We start from the raw sequence: 20,286 nt of genomic DNA on the forward strand, positions 1-20,286 counted from the left end.
ACTCGAACCGCTGTCCAGATGGGATGCTGGTGCTGCAGGCACAGCTTTACCCACAGCACCGGCCCTTATGCAAATTTTAAAACAATTCTGCATGACAGGCATTTAGTGCGGCGATTAGGATGTCACTTGGGATGCCTGCATCCCATACTGAGGAGTCTGGGTTAAGCCTCCACTAGGCTTCCCGTCCAGTTTCCTATAATGTGCCCTTGACCAGCAGTAGTTAATGGCTCAAGTTCTTGGGCTCCTGCCACCAACTTGGGAGACCTGGCTGGAGTTCCAGGCTCCTGGCTTAGGCCTGAGCCAGCCCTGGCTATTGTGGGCATTTAGGAAGTGAACTTATGGTTGGAAGATCTCTCTCTCTCCATGCCTCTATCTCTATTTATCTTTCTGTCAGTCTGCCCTTCAAGTAAAACAAATAAGCAAATAAAATTTGAAAAACAAAACAACTCTGGGAGGTAACCATGGCTGCTTTAATTCATTTCATTTTAGAAATGTAGACGGTGAGGCTCAGACAGCTCTGGTAATTCATTAAATGTTGACAGATTGCCCAAATTTTCTCATAAATCAATTGAGACAAATTCCAGTGTCACTTGCTATTATTGATGGAGCTACCGTGTCCTGTTATATACTGCACAGCACCAAGATACTGTGGCATCCAGGAGCTGTGTAGTGCACAACCTGCATAATTGTACCTGGGCCCTGTTTGCTAACACAATGAGAGAGATGGCTATTGTCACAGGCCTCCCGGGAGACAGAAGGGCATCTGGGCCACCAGGAGTCTTCTCACCCACTAGTGTGGTCCACAAAATTGGTCTAGTGGGGTGCAACCAGCAAAAAAATGTGTAAAAGTTCAGAGTGCCTCTTACAGCAAAGGAAAGCATTGGTGGGGACATTTTATATAATACGCTGTAAGGTAAAAAGTAGGTCATGTCCAAAGGCTGAAAGCCGCAGAGCAGATGGCTGTCCCAGCATGGAACAGTGGCCTAAAGAGATTTCATTTGAAAAGCTGATGAAGGGGCCAGCATCGTGGCATAGCGGATCAAGAGCTGCCTGCAATGCCAACATCGCAAACGAGCACTGGTTCAAATCCCAGCTGCTCTACTTCCAGTCTAGCTCCCTGCTCATGTGCCTGCAAACGCAGTGGAAGATGGCCCAAGTGCTTGGGTCTCTGCCAGATGTGAGAAACCCTGATGGAATTCCAGGCTCCTAGCTTTGGCTTGGCCCAGACCTGACCACTGCAGCCATTTGGGGAATGAACCTGCTCTTTCCCTCTCTCTGTAACAGATGGTTAATACTCAAAACAGTGCCACCATGATTCCTGACTATGCAAAAATATCAGAACTTCTCAGAGTGCGGATATCACAGAAGTGGTGGCTTTGGGTTTCGTGGTCTCTACTTCTTACAGCCCCAGGACCTAGGCAGGCACAATGAAAGTAGATTCCAGCAGCCTGGCTCCTGGCTCCTGGCTCCTGGCTCCTGGCTCCTGGCTCCTGGCTCCTGGCTCCTGGCTCCTGGCTCCTGGCTCAGGGCCACTGCAGCCTCGGGTGGAATCTAGCTGTATGCTCCGGCCCCACCTCCTGGGGGCTGGCACACTAGATCTGAGTGCGGTGCAGCCTAGAGGAGGAATCTGTACCCCACGGGGGTTTACACTGTGGCCCAGAGGCTTCAGCAAAAGCCGGGGCGAACACCAGGTGGCAGGAAGTCCTGGCCAGTTGTGTGGAGTGCACTTGCCATGACTGTGAATGGGGGGGCACCATCAGCCGACAAACACGATCAGAGCAGAAAAGGGAGAAGCTGTGCTTTTGTAACAGACAGCCCCAGCCTCCCTCCCAAAACTCATTCCTACATCAGCAAAGCCCCACGTGCCCACAAAGAGACTACTCACCAGTCAAGGGGACCAGGACACTGGGACCTGCTCGAATCCATCCAGACCCCGCCCTGAGCTGGGGATACCCCGATCTGTCTTGAACACGTGACACATGGGGGCCAGGAGACAGACACAGAGCTGTGTCAGATTGGTGTGGGGTTGGCCAGTGGACAGCACTCCGGAGACCATGGGACCAGCCAACCCGAGGGCCCAGCATAGCTGATAGAACCTGAAAATAAGGTGGGCGGGGATAATTCCCTGTACTTCCTTGGGTTTTCTGGCCAGTAAAAGAAGGGACAGTGTGCAGGTGACATGCAGGGCTGGGGAGTGACATTTCTGAATCAGCCATTTCAGGGGCCACCCTAGGCTGCTTTGTGGTGCCACATGGGAAGTAAGTTATACTTCGGCAACAATTGCAAATAAAATCATGTTCGCAGGAACCTGTATGTTGCCATGGGAAAAAGTCAGAGAGGTGTTGTCCTAAGTACAAGAAGAGAGGTGATTGGCCAGTGTGTGCAGATGAGGTCTCATGTGTGTTGGGGGGGGGGGGGGCGGAGCCTCTCAGAGAGCCTGTGCCTTGATTGATGGGTGCCACCTCTGGCTGCTCAGTTCCTTTTTTTTTTTTTTTTTCTTTTTTGCGTTTCCTTAACATTTTTTCCAATGGTGAACACATTGTTTCTTGTCTACTTCAAATGCATAAAACTTGTGTTTTTTTTTTTTTTGAGGGGGGCAGGTGGGAGAATTAAAAGAACTTCATGTTAGTATAGAGATTCCAATTCTAAAAAGTAGCATTGTTCTTAGCAAAATGGAAAGCTACACACACCAGCTGATTTCTTTTTACAAGACATCATGATGTTTTTGTCTCTTCTTGTGTTATTCTCTCTTCTTTCTGTAATTCTTGTTGGCCAGTGACCTCATTTCTTTCACCACACACCAGAAAATAAACAGATACTAGTATGTTTGGTAATAAATAACCCCACTGCTTCATAAAACTCTCTCCTTTGCTCTCAAAAAAGAAAATGAATGAATGAATGAATACTCTGGACCTCAAAACCATCAAATTTGGGAGTGTATACATTTTTATTTCTCATTTGTTTGGTAGCTTTTCTTGCTTATCATCTTCTATGCCATTTCCCCTCTCTCTCTTTTATTAGAAAAGAAACTTGGGTTTAAAATGCAAGCATGATTCTCAACCTGTTAGGCCACCAGGCTGGCCCCAAGGTGGGTTTGCCAGCAGAGGCTTGGTGACTGTAGCCTCCACGGCTTCAGTGCCATCCCCACAGAGGCGGCTTCTTGTCCCACGTCACAGCCCAGCGCAGGCCAGAGGCAGCATCTACTCCACGAGGCCATTCAGGGGCCCAGGCGCTCCTATCTGGTGGCTGCCCCCTCTTCCGGTCCTCAGAGCCCTCTGCCTTCAGCAGGCAGGTGCACAAGAGAGGATGTGAAGGTTTCTGGGAGGTTTTTATGGGCACATGTGAGATGTCTTAGGGGCCAGCACTGTGGCATGGTAGGCTAAGCTTCCTCCTGCAGTGCCGGCATCCCATTTGGGCACCAGTTCAAGTCCCAGCTGGTCCACTTCCAATCCAGCTCTCTGCTATGGCCTGGGAGGGCAGCAGAGGATGGTCCAAATACTTAGGCCCCTGCACCCATGTGTGAGACCCAGAAGAGGCACCTGGCTCCTGGCTTCAGGCCATTGTGACCATTTGGGGACTGAACCAGTGGATGGAAGACCTCTCTCTGTGTCTCTCCCTCTCTCTGCCTATAGCTCTAGTTCTCAAATAAATAAATAAAATTTTTAAAAAAGAAACAAAGTGGGATGCCTTACTTCGGTCCCCATGTGCTCCCCCAGCTGTGACAGGGGCTGGCAAGTGTTGAGCTCCATGTCCAGGTGCAGAAGGACATGGAATACAGTGGCCCACAACAGTGCTTGCTGTGCTGGTCGTTGGAGAGAAGCGTGGGAGCATGGGACAGAGAGGCCCCTTGGTGTGTTCCTGGATGTATTTGTGACCTGAGTGAAGTCCCTTCAAACCTGTTACTGTCAGTCTCAGCACAGTGCAGCCTATAAGCTTGTTAACCTCCCATTGGAGACAGAAGCAACCAGCCCAGCCCATGCACCTGTGTTCCGTCGTGGGGACTACATTTCAGGGGACTGTATACAGGTAACGTGTGACTCCAGTCCCTGTTCTGCCAGTGCATGCCATGGAGTCACAGTGTCCCACCTGAAATAGAACCAGATAGATTCTCACTGCTTCTGTTTTTTAAAAAAGATTTGTTTATTTGAAAGGCAGAAATAACAGAGAGAGGAGGGAGAGGGAATCTTCTATCTGCTGGTTTGCTCCTCAAATGGTTATAATGGCTGGAGCTGGGCCAGGCCAAAGTCAGGAGCCAGGAGCTCCTTCTGGGTCTCCCACATGGGTGCAGGGGCCCAAGCAGCTGGGCCATCCTCCACTGCTTTCCCAGGCCATAGCAGAGAGCTGGATTGGAAGTGGAGCAGCTGGGACTCAGTCCGGTGCCCATGTGGGATGCTGGCACTAGGCAGAGGCTTAACCTTCTAGGCCACAGTGCCAGCCCCCTCACTGCTTCTGCACGTGACCAGGGAAGCCCAGATTCTGATCTGTGAGGGTCTCTTGCCTACAGTCCTTTCTTGTGCCAAACCATGGGCCAAGTCAAGTCCAGCTACAAATATAAGAAGCACTCAAGCTATTTCAAAGGGAAAGGAATTGCATACAGGGGGTTGGATGCTTCTACCCTGTGCGCCTGGGTCAGCAGAGGGCTGCTTTGCCTGCTGCCAACTGCAGAAAGCAGCGCTGGGAGGTCCCAGTGGGTTGCAGGGCCCAGGGTGGGCTCCTGCTCAGCTCTCACTTCAGAGCCACATAGGCCTTCTGGACCTGCACCTGCGAGGGAACAAGAGTGGAAGGATGGCAGCCCCACCCCCTGCCTCATCACACCCAGTAGCATGGCTGGGTGTTAGAGACTGCCCTAAAATAACCTAGTGACTGACCAAGACAGGCTTACCAGTGCCAACTGCAGTAAGAGAACCGCCTCTCCCACTGCTGCCCCTCACCCCCAACCCCAGTCACCTACAAGTGCGAGGCCTGATTCCTTGGAGAGCCCCAGCTGCAAATGAGTCTTGGAAGTGTGAGCTAGAAGGCGGGACTGGTGCTGAGTGGCACCGTCCTGAGCCTTCTAGAATGAACGCAGTATTTGTGAGGAGGGAAGGGAGGATGCCAGTACTGCCATGATAGTTCTGTTAATCCAAGCCTTCCTTTAGGTCCCCCAACACACACTCCACCTACCGGACCAGCTCCACCCAATAAGGCTTGAAGTCAGGCGACAGGCCAGGAGATGCGTTCACGCCCAATGTGTATGTGGGCCTGGGTGTGCACGCGTGTGAGTGTGCACATGCATTTGTGTCATGTGTGTGCCTGTGTGTGCTCACGGTTGTATATGTGTGTGATCACAGCAAGGTGGGTGTGAGACACAGTCATTGTTTGAACGGGGCACCACAGCAGGCAGTGGGGTCTTGGGCAATGAGGAGACAGTGTGCACCCAGGGGCTGGGGAAGGACTGCACATCCGGAGTCCTGCCTGCCTGGGGGTCTCATGCTCTTCCCGGAGGGACCAGCAGGGGGCCCTTTCCCCTAGGGCTTCCCGTCCTCCGGCCACCTCAACAAGGGGTTAACAACCCCCTCCTCCTGCCCAAACCACAGGGATTAGACCTGGGCGGGGGAGGAGGGGAGGGGTGACACAACATTAGAAGGGAAAGAGCTTATTTTTAATCCTGTTGGTGGGCGCTGAAACAATGAAGGGAGTGCAAAGCCCCTGGAAGTGTGTCCCTGTGGGGGACAGGCTTGCCGCCGGGAGCAGGTAACTACGAACACCATTTGCTCCTCGCTGTGGATAGCGTGTCTGCCGTCAGAGGTGCTCAGCTCCTCCTAATGCCTGAGTCGTGGGTGAGTGCCATTCCAACTTGATAGCAGCTTTCGCCTCCCTGGGTGGGTCCCAGACAGGCCCAAGATGATTGAGCAGAGTGAGGGCCGCTGCACGTGAGCCTGGACTCTGCTCGCACCTGCTGGTCCTCCTCGTGCTGCGGCGCCGTCCTGGGATCGCTCCACCCAGCACACCTGTGACACGATGACTTGCCAGCCAAAAGCAGAGTCCTGAATCACAGCGCCTGGCTCCGTCCTTCCTCCCATCCTCTCTGCCTGCCGGGGAAGCGGGTGGGAGGTCAGGAAGGGCAAGCCCTGTCTACCTCTGTCTGGAGCCTTTGCGGGTGTTTGCAGTGAGGCAGAGCCATTTGGAAGATTCTGTGGGGCTTCCGCTGTGGCGTAGTAGGTTAAGTCTCCATATGGGTGCAGGTTCGAGTCTCAGCTTTCGATCCACCTCCCTGCTAATGGCGTAGGAAAGCCGTGGAAGATGGTTCAAGAGCTTGGGGCTCCCTGCATCCACATGGGAGACCCAGAAGAAGCTCCTGGCTCCTGGCTTTGGATCCGAGCCCAGTTCCAGCCATTGTGGCCATCTGGGGAGCGAACCAGCAGATGGAAGGCCTTTCTTTCTGTCTCTCCCTCTCTCTGCAACTCTCTCAAATACATAAATAAATCATGTATGTATGTATGTATGTATGTTCGTATGTATGTATATAAACCCTATCTGTGCAGCTCCCTGGAGCTAGTGAACAGCACTGGGGGGCTGTTGCTTGCTGTACAGTGACCCTTACTCCCTTGCAGCAATGAAAGGCACTCAGGAGATGCCAAGGACTTTTATCAGTAAGGAGCAGCCTTGAACGGGTCGCATTTGGGAGGTTTTGGTTCTTAATGGGAGGGGCAGGAGAAGGGAGCCCGTTTTGTTTTCTGAGTATAAAGTGAACTCTCCTACTGGATTCATGAGGTGAGCTGCAGGCTTGGGGATATTTTCCCAGGCTGGGAGAGGAGAAACAGTGCCTTTGCCAGACTGAACCCCACCAGCCTGACAGTTTTCCCCACCTGGCGATAGGGGAAGGTTTCCTATTGTAGTTTCTAAATTCAAATGCTTTTCAGCTGAGTTTTATCGAGAACCAAGTTCCAGTCTCATTGTGAAGAAGCAATGGTAAATACCACAAAATCCACTGGATAATAAGATGTCCTGGTTCTAAAGAGACAGCCAGCCACAGTGCAAGAACAGCTTAGGGAGACAAGGACCAGGAGACAGACGCAAAGCAAGCAAGGACCACGCAGGGACACAGCTCTCTTCTGCGAGTGTGAAGGACGGAACTTTCTTTGTCAGACGTCAGCTCCATTTTGACAGAATTGTGCTGAATCCTTTTTCTGACGTTTTCCCTTTCTACAAGTTTCAGCATCGTTTTTTCTTATCCTAGAGAATGGTTCAAGAGAAATCCTGTTTATTATTTTGAACAGATGTTCACGCATATCCTATTTTGTTTGCTTAAGCCATCAGTCTGGAACCCAAGTAGATCTGGTTCCCAACTTGGGCACAAAATATGCCAGGGGCGTTAGGATCATTGACAGCCAGGAAGCGACTTCTGCCCAAGGCCGACTCCATTGCTTCCGGGCAGTCTCTGTTGATGGTGATCAAGGCTCAAGGCTCCCATCCCCATCAGGAATCGGTGGAGCTTCACAATGCTCATGCCCACTTCTGAGACGTCTCTCGGGGACTCTCCTCTCAGACTGTCACCCCTTGGTCTGACATTCTTGCTGGGATATCCTGTTTGCTCTCTGCCCAGATTGATTGTGGGAAGCTCAAAGCAGGGAAAGCTCCCAGAGGGTCAACTGAGCAGCTCTTAGGAAACAGAAATACAAACAAGGAATTATCCCCGCTTTGAATGCTGGCTGGGCCTCACCCCCACCTCACGGGGAAGTGCCCCCATCCTGAATGCGGGGACAGAGGAAGAGAAAGACGCGATTTAAGCCCCTGGATAAGACTCGGAGCCGGCCAGCTAGAGGTTTGCAGTGCGCCAGTATCAGCCTGGATGTGGACAGGAAACATGACCTTGGCCTAAGACAGGAGGATCTCCTACACTGCCTGAATATTCTTTTAAAACTTCTAAATTAGTTCCTCCAGCCTCCCACATTTAAATACCATGATTGGTTTTTTTAAGGGTTGATTTATTTATTTGAAAGGCAGATCGAGAAAGAAGGAGAGGTAGAGAGGGGGAGAGGGGGAGGGGGGAGAGAGGGAGATCTTCCATCTGCTGGTTCACTCCCTAGTGACTGCAGTGGCCAGGGCTGGGCCAGGCTGAAGCCAGGAGCCCCATCTGGATCACCCATGTGGGTGGCAGGGGCCCAAACACTTAAGCCATTGTCTTCTGCCTTCCCAGGTGCATTAGCAGGGAGCTGGACTGGAAACAGAGCAGCTGGGACTTGAACTGGCGTTCGGATAAGGGAGGCAAGAGGCAGCTTAACCTGCTGCATTGCAACGCTGGTCCCATGTTTTATTTAATTGTATACATGAAGTGCACACAACTTGGAGGGAGGATTTTTTTTTTTTTTTTGACAGGCAGACTGGACAGTGAGAGAGAGAGAGAGAAAGGTCTTCCTTTTCCGTTGGTTCACCCTCCAATGGCTGCTGTGGCCGGGGCACCGCATTGATCCGAAGCCAGGAGCCAGGTGCTTCTCCTGGTCTCCCATGCGGGTGCAGGGCCCAAGGACCTGGGCCATCCTCCACTGCCCTCCCTGGCCACAGCAGAGAGCTGGACTGGAAGAGGAGCGACCGGGACAGAATCTGGCACCCCGACTGGGACTAGAACCCGGGGTGCCGGCACCGCAGGCGGAGGATTAGCCTAGTGAGTGCCGGCCTCGGAGGGAGGATTTTAATTTAGCTTAGTATCAAGCAGTAGAGTATCTTGCAAAATATAGATGCCATTCTTTGATTTTCAACTTAAAAATATTTAGCACAAAAGGCAAAAGATTAATTCTCATGAATTTGAACAAGGATGGGTCCAATTTTTTATTTTAAAGGAGCCTATCTAGGGACTGATGCTGTGGCCTAGTGGATAAAGCCTCCACCTACAGTGCCGGCGTAGGTGCTGGTTCGTGTCCCAGCTGTTCCACTTCCGTTGCTGGCAGTAACTGCCTTACAGGTGGAAAGCCCTCGTCTTTAACCAGGTCTCAATACGAGGGGGAAATTGCAGCAGATCAGTATGCCGTACTCCTTAGGAAGTCTGGGGGTGGCAGCTGTTTTAAGGAAGAGCAGAGATGGTGGCGTGATCTTCTGCCTGGCCCTAGAACGGGGTTGGCCATTACGGCCTGCAAAGGGTGGGCATTTCATTCACCATGTCCCCCGCAGGGCTTGAACCTCCCCCCTCCCCAGTGGGCATTGAGAAGCTTTTCCATCCTGGCTTCCAGGGTGCCAACAACCCCGTTCCATTACTGATTCCCACACAGTGTAGCTTACTGGGGGCCTGAGAAAGAGGAGCGACTGGCGTCAGGGGGAGCTACGTTGTCAGAGTTGTGCAGACATAGCTGCCCAAGAACAGAGCAGTCTGGGCACGGGACCTGGGGTCACAGGCATCCTCTGTGACCAAGCAGAAGAATTTAAAGTGATTAATGGGAACATCAGTTCCAAAGGGGAGATTTTAAAATTTATATTAAGAGGGGTCTTATTCTCCTGCCCATTGCTTAAGTCGAGTGAAAAAATAATTGGGCTCTTTGGGCCCCTCTCGTGCCCTTTCTCCTGAACTTTACTTAAACGTGGGAGGGCAGGAGGCCTCTCTAGCCACACAGAACGGTTCAAGCTTGGGCATTCTGGCAAGTTCCAGTCCCCCTCCTATGTAAAAATACAGACTTCAGGGTCATCTTCAGTATGCCGGGAGTTGCTGGCTGCACAAGTGAGACCATCTGTGTAGCAAGGCAGACAGAAAGCAAGCTGTCCTGCTGCTTCGGGGGAAAGAGCAGGACCTCTGGACGGAGGTGGCTGAGGACACGTGTCTAGAGACACTGGGGCTCCTTGGGCTCCTGGAAAACCCCCAGCCAAGGCACCCCGATTGACCGTGGCTGGTTTCCAAGTCAAATGTGGATTGGACTTGTAGATACTCACCTATCGGTTGATTCAACTACAGATTTTTAAAGGTTTCTTCATTAAAAATTTTAAATTACTGAGGTAATTATGATAACTTTTTAAAAAGGATTTACTTATTTCAAAGACAGAGAGAGAGAGAGAGAGAGAGAAATGGAGAGATCTTCCAGCCATTGGTGCACTCCCGAAGTAGCAGCAATGACTAGCCTGGGACAGACTGAAGTCAGGAGCCAGGAGCTTCTTCCGGGTCTCCCACATGGATGCAGGTGCCCAAGGACTTGGGCCGTCTTCCGCTGCTTTCCCAGGGCACAGCAGAGAGCTAAATCGGAAGTGGAGCAACCAGGACTCGAACCAGTGCCCATATGGGATGCCAGTGCTGCAGGCAGCAGCTTTACTCGCTATGCCACAGCACCAGCCCCAAAGTTTTCCTCTTTAAATACCTGAAATAGAAAAATTGATTTTCAGTTTTTTAGTTCATGCTCATGTGATTTTAAAAATACTTCATTGCAAGTAAGTATGTATAGGAACAAGCATAGTACACACTGGATTTTGTATTATCCTCAGTTTCACTGGGGGTCTTGGAACTCATCCTCCCCAGGATCCAGAAGGAATATTGTATCGAATCTTCCCTTCTCCGACCCGGCTATGTTCCACCTGCTCAGATAATCAGCAGTCAAACACATTCTTCCTTGCTGTCTCCACACTCATACTCACATGCACAGACACATATGTATGGTACTTTTCTGTTTTGTTTTTGTTACTTTTATCTATTTATTATTTTTTAAAAAAAGAATTGTCTTCTGTGTCATTTATTTATTCACTTTACTTGAAAGGCCAGATGAGAGAGAGAGAGAGGGAGAGAGATCTTTCAACCTCTGGTTCACTCCCCAAATATCCACAACAGCGTGGGTTAGGAGCCGGGAACTCAATCCAGGCTTCCCATGTGGTTGGTGGAGAATCAAGTATACCCTGAGCCATCACCTGCTGCCTCCCGGGGTTCACATTAGCAGGAAGCCAGATCAAAAGCAGAGCCAGGGGGCCGGTGCTGTGGCATAGTGGGTGAAGCAGCCGCCTGCAATGCCAGCATGCTACATGGGTACCGGCTTGAGTCCCAGCTGCTCCCCTGCTAATCTGTCTCCCTACTAATGCACCTAAGAAGCAGAAGAAGATGGCCCAAGTCCTTGGGCTCCTTCCCTCAAGTGCGAGACCCAGAAGAAACTCCTGGCTCCTGGCTTCCGCCTGGCCCAGCCCCAGCCATGGCAGCCATATGGGAAGTGAACCAGCAGATGGAAGACCTCTGTCTCTGTCTCTCTTTGTCTCTCTCTATGATTCTTTCAAATAAATAAGAATAAATCTTTTTAAAAAAGCAAAGCTAGGACTCAAAACATATGTCTTGGCCGGCGCCGCGGCTCACTAGGCTAATCCTCCGCCTAGCGGCGCCGGCACACCGGGTTCTAGTCCCGGTCGGGGCGCCGGATTCTGTCCTGGTTGCCCCTCTTCCAGGCCAGCCCTCTGCTGTGGCCAGGGAGTGCAGTGGAGGATGGCCCAGGTGCTTGGGCCCTGCACCCCATGGGAGACCAGGAGAAGCACCTGGCTCCTGGCTCCTGCCATCGGATCAGCGCGGTGTGCCGGCCGCAGCGCGCCGACCGCGGCGGCCATTGGAGGGTGAACCAACGGCAAAGGAAGACCTTTCTCTCTGTCTCTCTCTCTCACTGTCCACTCTGCCTGTCAAAAAAAAAAATATGTCTTAACTACTTCTCCAAGCTCTCCCCGTCATTGTTAAATATCAGGGAAATATGCCATACAGTATAAATATGTATATTTATATATAAATATTATTTATGTATATTTATACTATATATATTCACTGAAGAATGTGGGAATGTTAAGTAAGCTTAAATGCTTTCCTCATGGGGCCAGCGCTGTGGCACAGTGGGTTAAAGCTCTGTCCTGAAACGCCGGCATCCCATATGGGCGCCGGTTCTAGTCCCGGTTGCTCCACTTCCGGTCCAGCTCTCTGCTATGGCCTGGGAAAGCAGTAGAAGATGGCCCAAGTCCTTGGGCCCCTGCACCCACGTGGGAGACCCGGAGGAAGCTCCTGGCTCCTGGCTTCAGATCGGCGCAGCTCCGTCTGTTTCGGCCATCTGGGGAGTGAACCAGTGGATGGAAGACCCCTCTCTCTCTCTGCCTCTCTCTGTGATTCTGTCTTTCAAATAAACAAAATGAATCTTTTTAAAAAATCTTTTCCTCATGTAACGGGCTGAATTGTGTCCTCCAAAATTCGTATGGTGAAGCCCTAACCAATGAGGTGACCAAGGCTAGACAAGAGCATAGGCAGGAGCCTGAGCCAATAGAGAGGAAGAGGCACCAGGATGCACCCTCTGTCTCTCTGCCACATGCGGATGCTGTGAGGAGACCGCAGACTGCAAGCCAGGAAGAGAGAGCCCTGTTGCACACCTGGATCTAGGGATGCCAGCCCCCAGAACGGTGAGCAGATAAACTCCTGTCACTTACGCCCCCAGGCTATGGTATTTTGTTACGGCAGCCTTAACAGATTAAGACAAGGAGAGTCATGGCCAGTCTCTTAAGAAAATAGACAGAGACCTAGCTCATCAGAAAAGAAAAGTGGCTGCTGGGGCAGGTGTTTGGTGCAGTGTTTATCATGCCATTTGGGGTTCCTGCATCCCATATCACAGTGCCTGAGTTCAAGTCCCAGCTCCGTTTCCAATAATCCAGCTTCCTGCTAATGCACACTCTGGGAAACACCAGGTAATGGCTGAAGTACTTGGGTTCCAGGCCATGGCAGTCTACGAGTGGGAAAAAAATATCTGGGCCCCTGCCACCCATGTGGGAGACCTGAATTGAGTTCCAGGCTCCTGGCTCCAACCTGGCCCAGCCTGGGCTGTTGAAGACATTTGGGGAGTAAACCAGAAGAAACAAGATCTCTCTGTCTCTGCCTCTCTCTCTGTCTCTCTCTCTCTCTCTTCTCTCTCTCTTTCTCTCTCTTCCTTTCCCTCTCCTTCCCGTCCTCTCTCTACCCATCCTCTGCCTTTCAAATAAATAAATACAATTTTTTTTTTAAAAAAAAGGCAAGACATTGCATTTAGCATTTAGGCATAAGGAATGATTGCCTTGGGGAGAAGAAATAAAACAGATGATTCAATACTTCTGAACAGATAAAAAGAACAATTATCTGAGGGTATGAGATGATGGGAGAGAATGAAAGATTATGGTAGCTTAGCACAGAATTAGGGTTAATTAACCAAATGCTGGCAGTGTGTGTGTTTGGTTTTATAAACACAAACAAAAGATGTGACCAAGTGTCACCGCGCACCAATGGCTGTGCTAGAATGACACGCAGACCTGGGACGCTGCACCCCACACGTGAGGCTTCGGAGCGCCCCCGTGCACGGCTCCCGCGCTAGAAGCTGGGGCTCTTGAATTCCATGTCATTTCTGGAATCAGCCTCGTTTGTTCCCTAGGACTGGGTCGCAAACGTGCCGCAAACCCAGCGGCTCAGACAGAAACTTACTCAGGAGGCTGGAAGTCCAAGACCAAGCAGGGGTTGACAGGGTTCTTCCTGGGGGGCTTAACGGGAAAAGCTGTTCCATGACTCATCACTCTGGTGGTGACCAGTGAGCCCCGGGAAGGGATGCAGCACCCCAGGATCCCGCCCTCTGTCATCACATGGCCGCCTTCCTCTGCGTGTGCCTGTATCTCTCTCCGCGAGCCATCCTGGGCTAGAACAGATCCCAGGATCAGAATAGGACCCCGCTTCACTAATTACATCTGCAAAGACCCTTTTCCCAAATCAGGTCCGCTCACAGGTGCTGCAGGCCAGGCCTTGAACAGGTCTCATTGGGGGATTCAGCTCAAGCAGGGCAGGTTCCGCAGCTGGCCAAGCCCAGAGCCTCTACGCTCATGAAGCTGCGTGGGCTCCTTCCTCCGCCCCGCTGTGCCTTCCTGCGGTGTTCTCAGCTGACGGGGGGCCGGGGACACCAACCCAGTCCCTGCCTTTCTCCAGCCTCTTTGTGTTTGGCTGCTGTCCTCGTGGGGCTGGCGCTGCCCACCCTCCCACACAGCCCTGGTGGCTGGCCTCCAGGTCAGTAAGGCAGATGTGATGGGAAATGACCCCTAACCTTGACCTTTATGGCTCCCTTCCCCCACCATTCCAGATCCCCATCCGGATGCACGGCCGAATATCGTTTATCCTTTGTCTCTGATCTTTCAGTCAGTTTCCCGTGCATGAGACAATTCTCATCCAAACTGGTTCAGCCCATTTGCAACAATAATTTCACAAGCTGGTATTAGGCGCTGCACCAACTCTAAATACATAATGCGTCTAACCGCAGATTTCACAATTCTGTCATACTCAAAACAAGCTGTCAAAACTGTCTGGCATAACTTATCCTCAATAAATCCCTAATCGTGTTAATTGCTGCTTATTCTGCTGAACAAGAATTGTTGGGATCCACGGATTGGGGTAAAGAATGGAGGATAACGGGGGTGCATTCAGAGGATTGCCGCTGTTTCCCTCCCAGGACAAAAGGAGCCACAAGTCACAGTGGGCAGCGGGCAGCTCACAGAGAGGGCTCCTGGAGTTGCTAAGCCTGGTTGTTTACAAATAGCTGTTTCCATAGCACCTTCGGCGGGGAAGCGCTGCACGGATGATTGCCAGAACAGTTGCCATGAGGTGACACTGAGCTCCATGCTTCTTCTAGAACCCGTGCCTTTGGGGCACCTGCCTTGTGCTGGACAGGATGGGTGTGCTGTAGGACCAGCCCAGAGGCTGTATACGAACGCGGGCTGCCTGTTCTCTGACTAGCAGGGTAGGGCTGCAAATGTTGGGGGAGGAACGGGAGCAGGAGTGGAGACTCCCAGCCAGACCACCTGGTGGCGCTATTGTGCACCCTGGTGGGCCAGGAAGACTGAGGGGCACATTTCAACTGGGAGGGCCCTACCCCAGGCAGAAGGAGGGGAGGCAGGCCAAGAGGAAGTGAAGTCATGGGCATTCACTGTGTCTGTCACGGAGCCAGCTGTGCACAGTTAGGGGTATGGCATGGCCTGGAGTATCGGTCTCCCATCCTAGGCTGGCGCCATGCGTGACCTTGCTTCTAGAGCTCTGTTTCCTGGCCTAGGACCTGAGATACGTATGCCCTTCTCTCAGGGATGCAGGGAGGACTGGACCACATAACTCGTGCAAGGCTCCTTCCCTAGCGTCCATCCCGGGATTCCTCAGTCAATACCAATAGAACACAGAGATCCTGGGTAAGAGCAGCCCACCCAAGCCCTCTGGGCGATGTGGCCCTTGTGAGCATGTGTGTGTTTGTGTGTGCGTGTGGCTGCAACACGTATGGAAAACTACAGGTGCACTCTCCAGGAGAAAAGCACCATTGGTCCGGGGAAGGGAAGACGATGTGGTGAGGGCAGGAGCCGTTGGGAGCCTGCACACAGAGCTGTCAGGATGATACCACGTGGGGGCGGGGGGCACGCTGGGGGCACAGGGTGGGGACTGCAGGTGCGAGGAGACCTCCTGGAGCAGTTGTAAGCGCTCCAGAGCCAGGTGGGCGTGCGTCTTTCTGTAAAGGCAGCAGCGGGTGGGGGGGGGGGTCTTCCGTCACCCCCACACCACTCAGACCCAGACAAGAGATGAACAAAACTCTGTGGCTGCTGCAGCTTGAATCCCCTATCATTTTCTTATGTCATGAAATAGCATTCATTTGATCTTTTGTTGACCTTTCATGGATCAGGAGATCAGTCTTAAAACTCACAGGCTATACACAAACAGGGGGTTCCCAGGGATCCCCCCCCTTGCTCCCCAGGGCCACGTGACTTCAGGCCCAGACCTCAGTCCTGGCAAGACAGCATTCTGTTCACGGCTGTATTCTCATGTCTAGCACAATGTCTAGCACATTGCAGGTGGAATTCCACAATTACGACTTGTACTGGACTCTCCATTCTAGACGAGTTTCTTTGTCCGCCATTCGTCAGTCCCCAGTATGGGAGGAGACCGGGTCTTGCCCATAAAAATGTTCCACTTGGTTTTTTTTAAAGATTTATTTATTTATCTGAAAGTCAGAGTTACACAGAGAGAGGAGAGTGGAGAGAGAGAGAGAGAGACGTCTTCCATCCACTGGTTCACTCCCCAGTTGGCCTCAATGGCTGGAGCTGCGCTGATCCAAAGCCAGGAGCTTCTTCCCGGTCTCCCACATGGGTGCAGGGGCCCAAGGACTTGAGTCATCCTCTACTGCTTTCCCAGGCCACAGCAGAGAGCTGGATCGGAAGTGGAGCAGCCGGGACTCAAACCAGCGCCCATATGGGATGCTGGTATTGCAGGCAGTGGCTTTACCCGCTACGCCACAGTGCCGACCCCTCCACTTGTTTTTATTTCTATCCATCCCTAGCACAGAGCTCCCTCATGGAGCTTGCTGAACTCACCCAGCCTCTGCAATCACAGAGCCCGATCAACAGGGCCCCTGGAGGCTCACACCTGTAGGTGTTGGACTGAGATGTCTCTTCAGGAGGATTAGGTCTGGGAGTGACCCGGCAGGAAGGTCACTTTTCATCCAAACCACAGAAAATCAAGAAGGAAGATATTGAATGATTTCTCTTAGGATTGTTAATTTTTAAATAGTGCAAGAGTGATTTAGTTTAAATGAAACAAAATGATCTCAAGGCTGTCTACTTCAAGAATGTATTAGCAGGGGCCCAAAGTGGTAACAAGTGATGTGACGGTCTAAAGAGGGCTGAGCCAGACGTGCTAAGAAATGTCCGGGACTACGTGCGGTTCCCCACGGCCGGAAGGATGATGTCACAGCCTTCGTCACCCCACAACCCGCTCTGGGCGAGAGAGAAAAGGAGACGCAATGGCCAGGCTGCCTTTGTGGTAGTTGTCACTCTGCAGAGTGGGAGACACCATTGAGGCAGTTTGTGTTGCGAGGCACTCTGTAGCTTACTTTGTAGATGGCTCCCCGTCGGCGGAGTGTGTTCTCTCGCCACCACCGGAAATCCATGTGGACAGGACAAAATGTGTGGACGTGCACACAGCCACAGTGAGCATCTGTGTGACCCCACAGTTAAGAAGAGGTACTGAGAAAAGAATCCAGCAGAGAAAAATAAAAGCCGCATTTACCAAAGCGCTCAGAGCAGAGTAATTGTAATTTAAACAATGCTGTTGGGCCGGCACTGTGGTATGGCAGGTTAGCATCCCATATGGGCACTGGTTCAAGTCCCGGCTGATTCTCTTCTGATCCAGCTCTCTGCTATGGCCTGGGAGGGCAGTGGAGGATGGCCCAAGTGCTCGGGCCCCTGCACCCACATGGGAGACCTGGAAGAAGCTCCTTGCTCCTGGCTCCTGGCTTCAGGTCGGCTCAGTTCTGGCTCTTGAGACCACTTGGGGAGTGAACCAGCAGATGGAAGACCTTTCTCTGTCTCTCCCTCTCTGTGTCTGTAACTCTGCCTCTCAAATAAGCAAATAAATCTTTAAAAAACAAAACAACCAATGTTGTCAATCCCCTCTCTGTCCCCAAGTCAAGGAACTATAAGATGACCTATGACTTCTCCTGGAGCACGCTGTCGCCATCAGGTGTGCACAGGGAGGCCACGGAGGCCAGGACAATGTCTGGAATTGGGTGTGAGTGAGCAGAGTGGACGAATTGAAAGGGGAGTCCCCTGGGCGTGGGGACTGGGGTGGGATGCAGGAGGGTTGTCTGTGGTCATGAGTAGAGTTTTTTCTTTCCTCTTCATGTTTGAAGCCTGTTGCTTGAGTAAAGACAACATTTTGTAGCACGCTAAGCTTGGGAATAATAGTGCTTGATGGAGACTCGGGGTCACTTCTGACCTTTAAAGAGACAAACTGCACAACACAAAAATCTGTTCTTCAACAAAAACCACACTCATTTCTTAATATTCCCCTTTTCTTTGCCACAGAGGTTGAATTTGGTCTCAGTTGGTTCTTTTTTTTTTCTTTTTTTTCTTTTTTTTTTTTTTTTGTTTATTTACTTGAAAGGCAGAGTTAGAGAGAGATCTTCCATCTGCTAGTTCACTCCTCAGATAACCACAAGGAAGCCAGGCCCCTGGAACCCTGCTGGGGTCTCCCACATGGGTGTAGCACTTGGGCCACCTGCCAGGTGCATTAGCAGGGGGCTGGATAGGAAGTGGGTCAGCTGGGACTTGAACCAGCAGAACTCCTATGGGGTGCTGGGGCTTAACTCACTGCACCACAGCACCAGCCTCTCGATTGGTTCTTTACATTTTATACCCACTTGGAGTCCAGAAACCATTAAAACTGCAAAGAAGATCCAGGTAACCTTTTTCCTATGGCCCTGAAAGGGTCTCTTCAAACCAGAGTTTACTGATGAGCTTTGCCGCCTGGAAGTATAACGTGGCTGGCCATAGCCTGCTCAAAAGTGGGTGTTTCTGAGACACAGGCTTCCGAGCCCAGAGGAGATGCAACATTTTAGGTGTGAAGTGTTAAAGCCGTTTCTGAACTACTTGAACTTGGCTCTTGAGTGACCTGAGTTTGGTGGCGTGGAGAAAAAGCGTTGCCTCCTGGGAAGAGCCATGCAGGCACACGGGCTTCTCAGCTACTCAGATCTCCTTGTGGGCAGCAGCGTGACTCACCCCTGCAATATCCTACAAGATCTTCCTCTTAAGACAGGTGCCAGGAACCGCTGAGATACCCCTGTGTCACCCTGCTCTGCCTCTCCCAGGTTTGGCTGAGCTCAGTGAAAGCTCTCCACTCTGCAACTGTGTTTTCTAATCAGGAACGTGAATGCCGCCGTCATCAACACACTGGGAGTGTGGCTATGTTTGCACTGTTCAGGTGTGAGAAATGCATCTTTTTGAGCTCATCCCCGTGTTGCATTTCTAAATCCAAGCCTTGGAGTCCTACCTGACCCCTCCTCCTGTCTCTGCTGGCGTGTTCTTCCCACACAATGCACACAAGCAGAAAGTAAAACATCAATTCAGGTAACAGCATCTCCTCCTCCTCCTCCTCCCTCTCCTTCCTCTTCCTCTCTTCTTCTTCTTCCTCTTCCCCTCCTCTTTCTCCTCCTCCTCTCCTCCTCTTCCTCTCCTGCTCTTCTTTCTCTTCTCTATCGGCAAGCTATGGCATTAGCCCAGGTAACTGGTACTCCAGCCTGGTCGCAAGGCACCATTCTAGAGGCACCGGATGAGCCCCGGGCTGGGGGTCAGGAGCTGCTGTGCTGGCTTCCTACCTGACACCTGGTCCTCTCTGTGCCTCGGCCTGCTCGTCAGGATCTGCAGCATGGCAGATCCTGGAGGAGAGTTTTGCCAGTTGGCATCCTGGGCGAGCCCTTGACACCCCGGGGTTCTACTTCTGAAAAAGCTGGATTTTTGAACTGTCAGAGGTGAGCGCCCTCTTTCACTGAGTGGTGGCTCAGCAGGTGGCATCCTGCACGTGGAATGAACCCTCTTAGTCCCACGAGCTTCGAGTGAGAAAGATAAAGGAATGAGGAATGTACTTGTTATACTCGGATCTGTGCAAAAAGGGACACATGTGTTGCACACATGTATGCCCACATGTGCGCACACCTTCAGGTGCTACTTCATTTATGCATACACTCAGGTGTGTATCTAGAATATTGCTAGAAGGAGGAGATCCCTGAGGGGTCTGAGTAGGTCTGAACTTTACTTGTTATTGAACCCTTTTGTTCTTTTTTTTTTTTCTAAGAAATCAAGAGGATGTGTTAGTTGTTCCATTAAAAAATCTGTTGTGGGTGAGTGTTTGTTATAGCCGTTGAGAAGCTGTTTGAGACATCCACATTCCATATGGGAGCGTCTGGTCTGAGTCCCAGCTTTGTACCCAAGTCCAGCTTCCTGCTAATCTGCCTCCTGGGAGGCAGCAGGTGATGGCTCAGTAGCCAGGTTCCTGCCACCCTTCTGGGAGACCCGGATGGAGTTCCTAGGTCCTGGCTTTGCTCCGATCCAGCCCTGGCTGTTGAGGGCATTCAGGGAATGAACTAGCGGATGCAAGATTTCTGTTTGTCTTTCTCTTTCAGATTAAAAAATCATAATTAAATAAAAATTGACCAAAATAAATAAAGAACAATGGAAATAGAATAATGATTTAAAAATGCCTTCAAAGAAAGGGATGTCTTTCTAGCCCCTGGAAACCAGGAAATAAAGAATGTTTTGAAAAGGGGCCCCATTGGTGTTGGGGTATAGTGGGTTAAAGCCGCCGCCTATGATGCTGGTATCTCATTTGGGTGCCAATTCAAGTCCTGGCAGTTGCACTTTCAATCCAGCTCCCTGCTATGGCCTGGGAAAGCAGCAGAGGATGGCCCAAGTGCTTGGGCCCCTGCACCCATGTGGGAGACCCAGAAGAAGCTCCTGCCCACCTGCTGTGGAAAGACCTCTCCCTCCCCAGTTCGGGAATGCCCTTCCTCC

At 51.4% G+C, this 20,286-nt stretch overlaps 1 protein-coding gene across 4 annotated transcripts in view; it reads left to right on the top strand.

Annotated features, from left to right (window-relative positions):
• CNPY1 (canopy FGF signaling regulator 1) overlaps positions 1-20,286 on the top strand; it is a 136,433-nt gene that overhangs the window by 96,645 nt on the left and 19,502 nt on the right. The window contains exon 1 of one of the 4 annotated variants that reach the window (XM_070077234.1): positions 5,473-5,733. The exons of 2 other annotated variants lie outside the window; for them this stretch is intronic. Coding sequence is in view for 1 of the 2 variants with exons in the window: in XM_070077233.1 (XP_069933334.1) it covers positions 5,805-5,819 (15 nt within the window). In the remaining variant the exon portion in view is untranslated. Of the gene's footprint in view, positions 1-5,472; positions 5,820-20,286 lie in introns of those variants that run through there. One more of the 4 variants, XM_070077233.1, reaches the window with a different exon arrangement.

Source organism: Oryctolagus cuniculus, chromosome 7 (assembly GCF_964237555.1).
Source record: "Oryctolagus cuniculus chromosome 7, mOryCun1.1, whole genome shotgun sequence".
NCBI lineage: Eukaryota > Metazoa > Chordata > Mammalia > Lagomorpha > Leporidae > Oryctolagus > Oryctolagus cuniculus.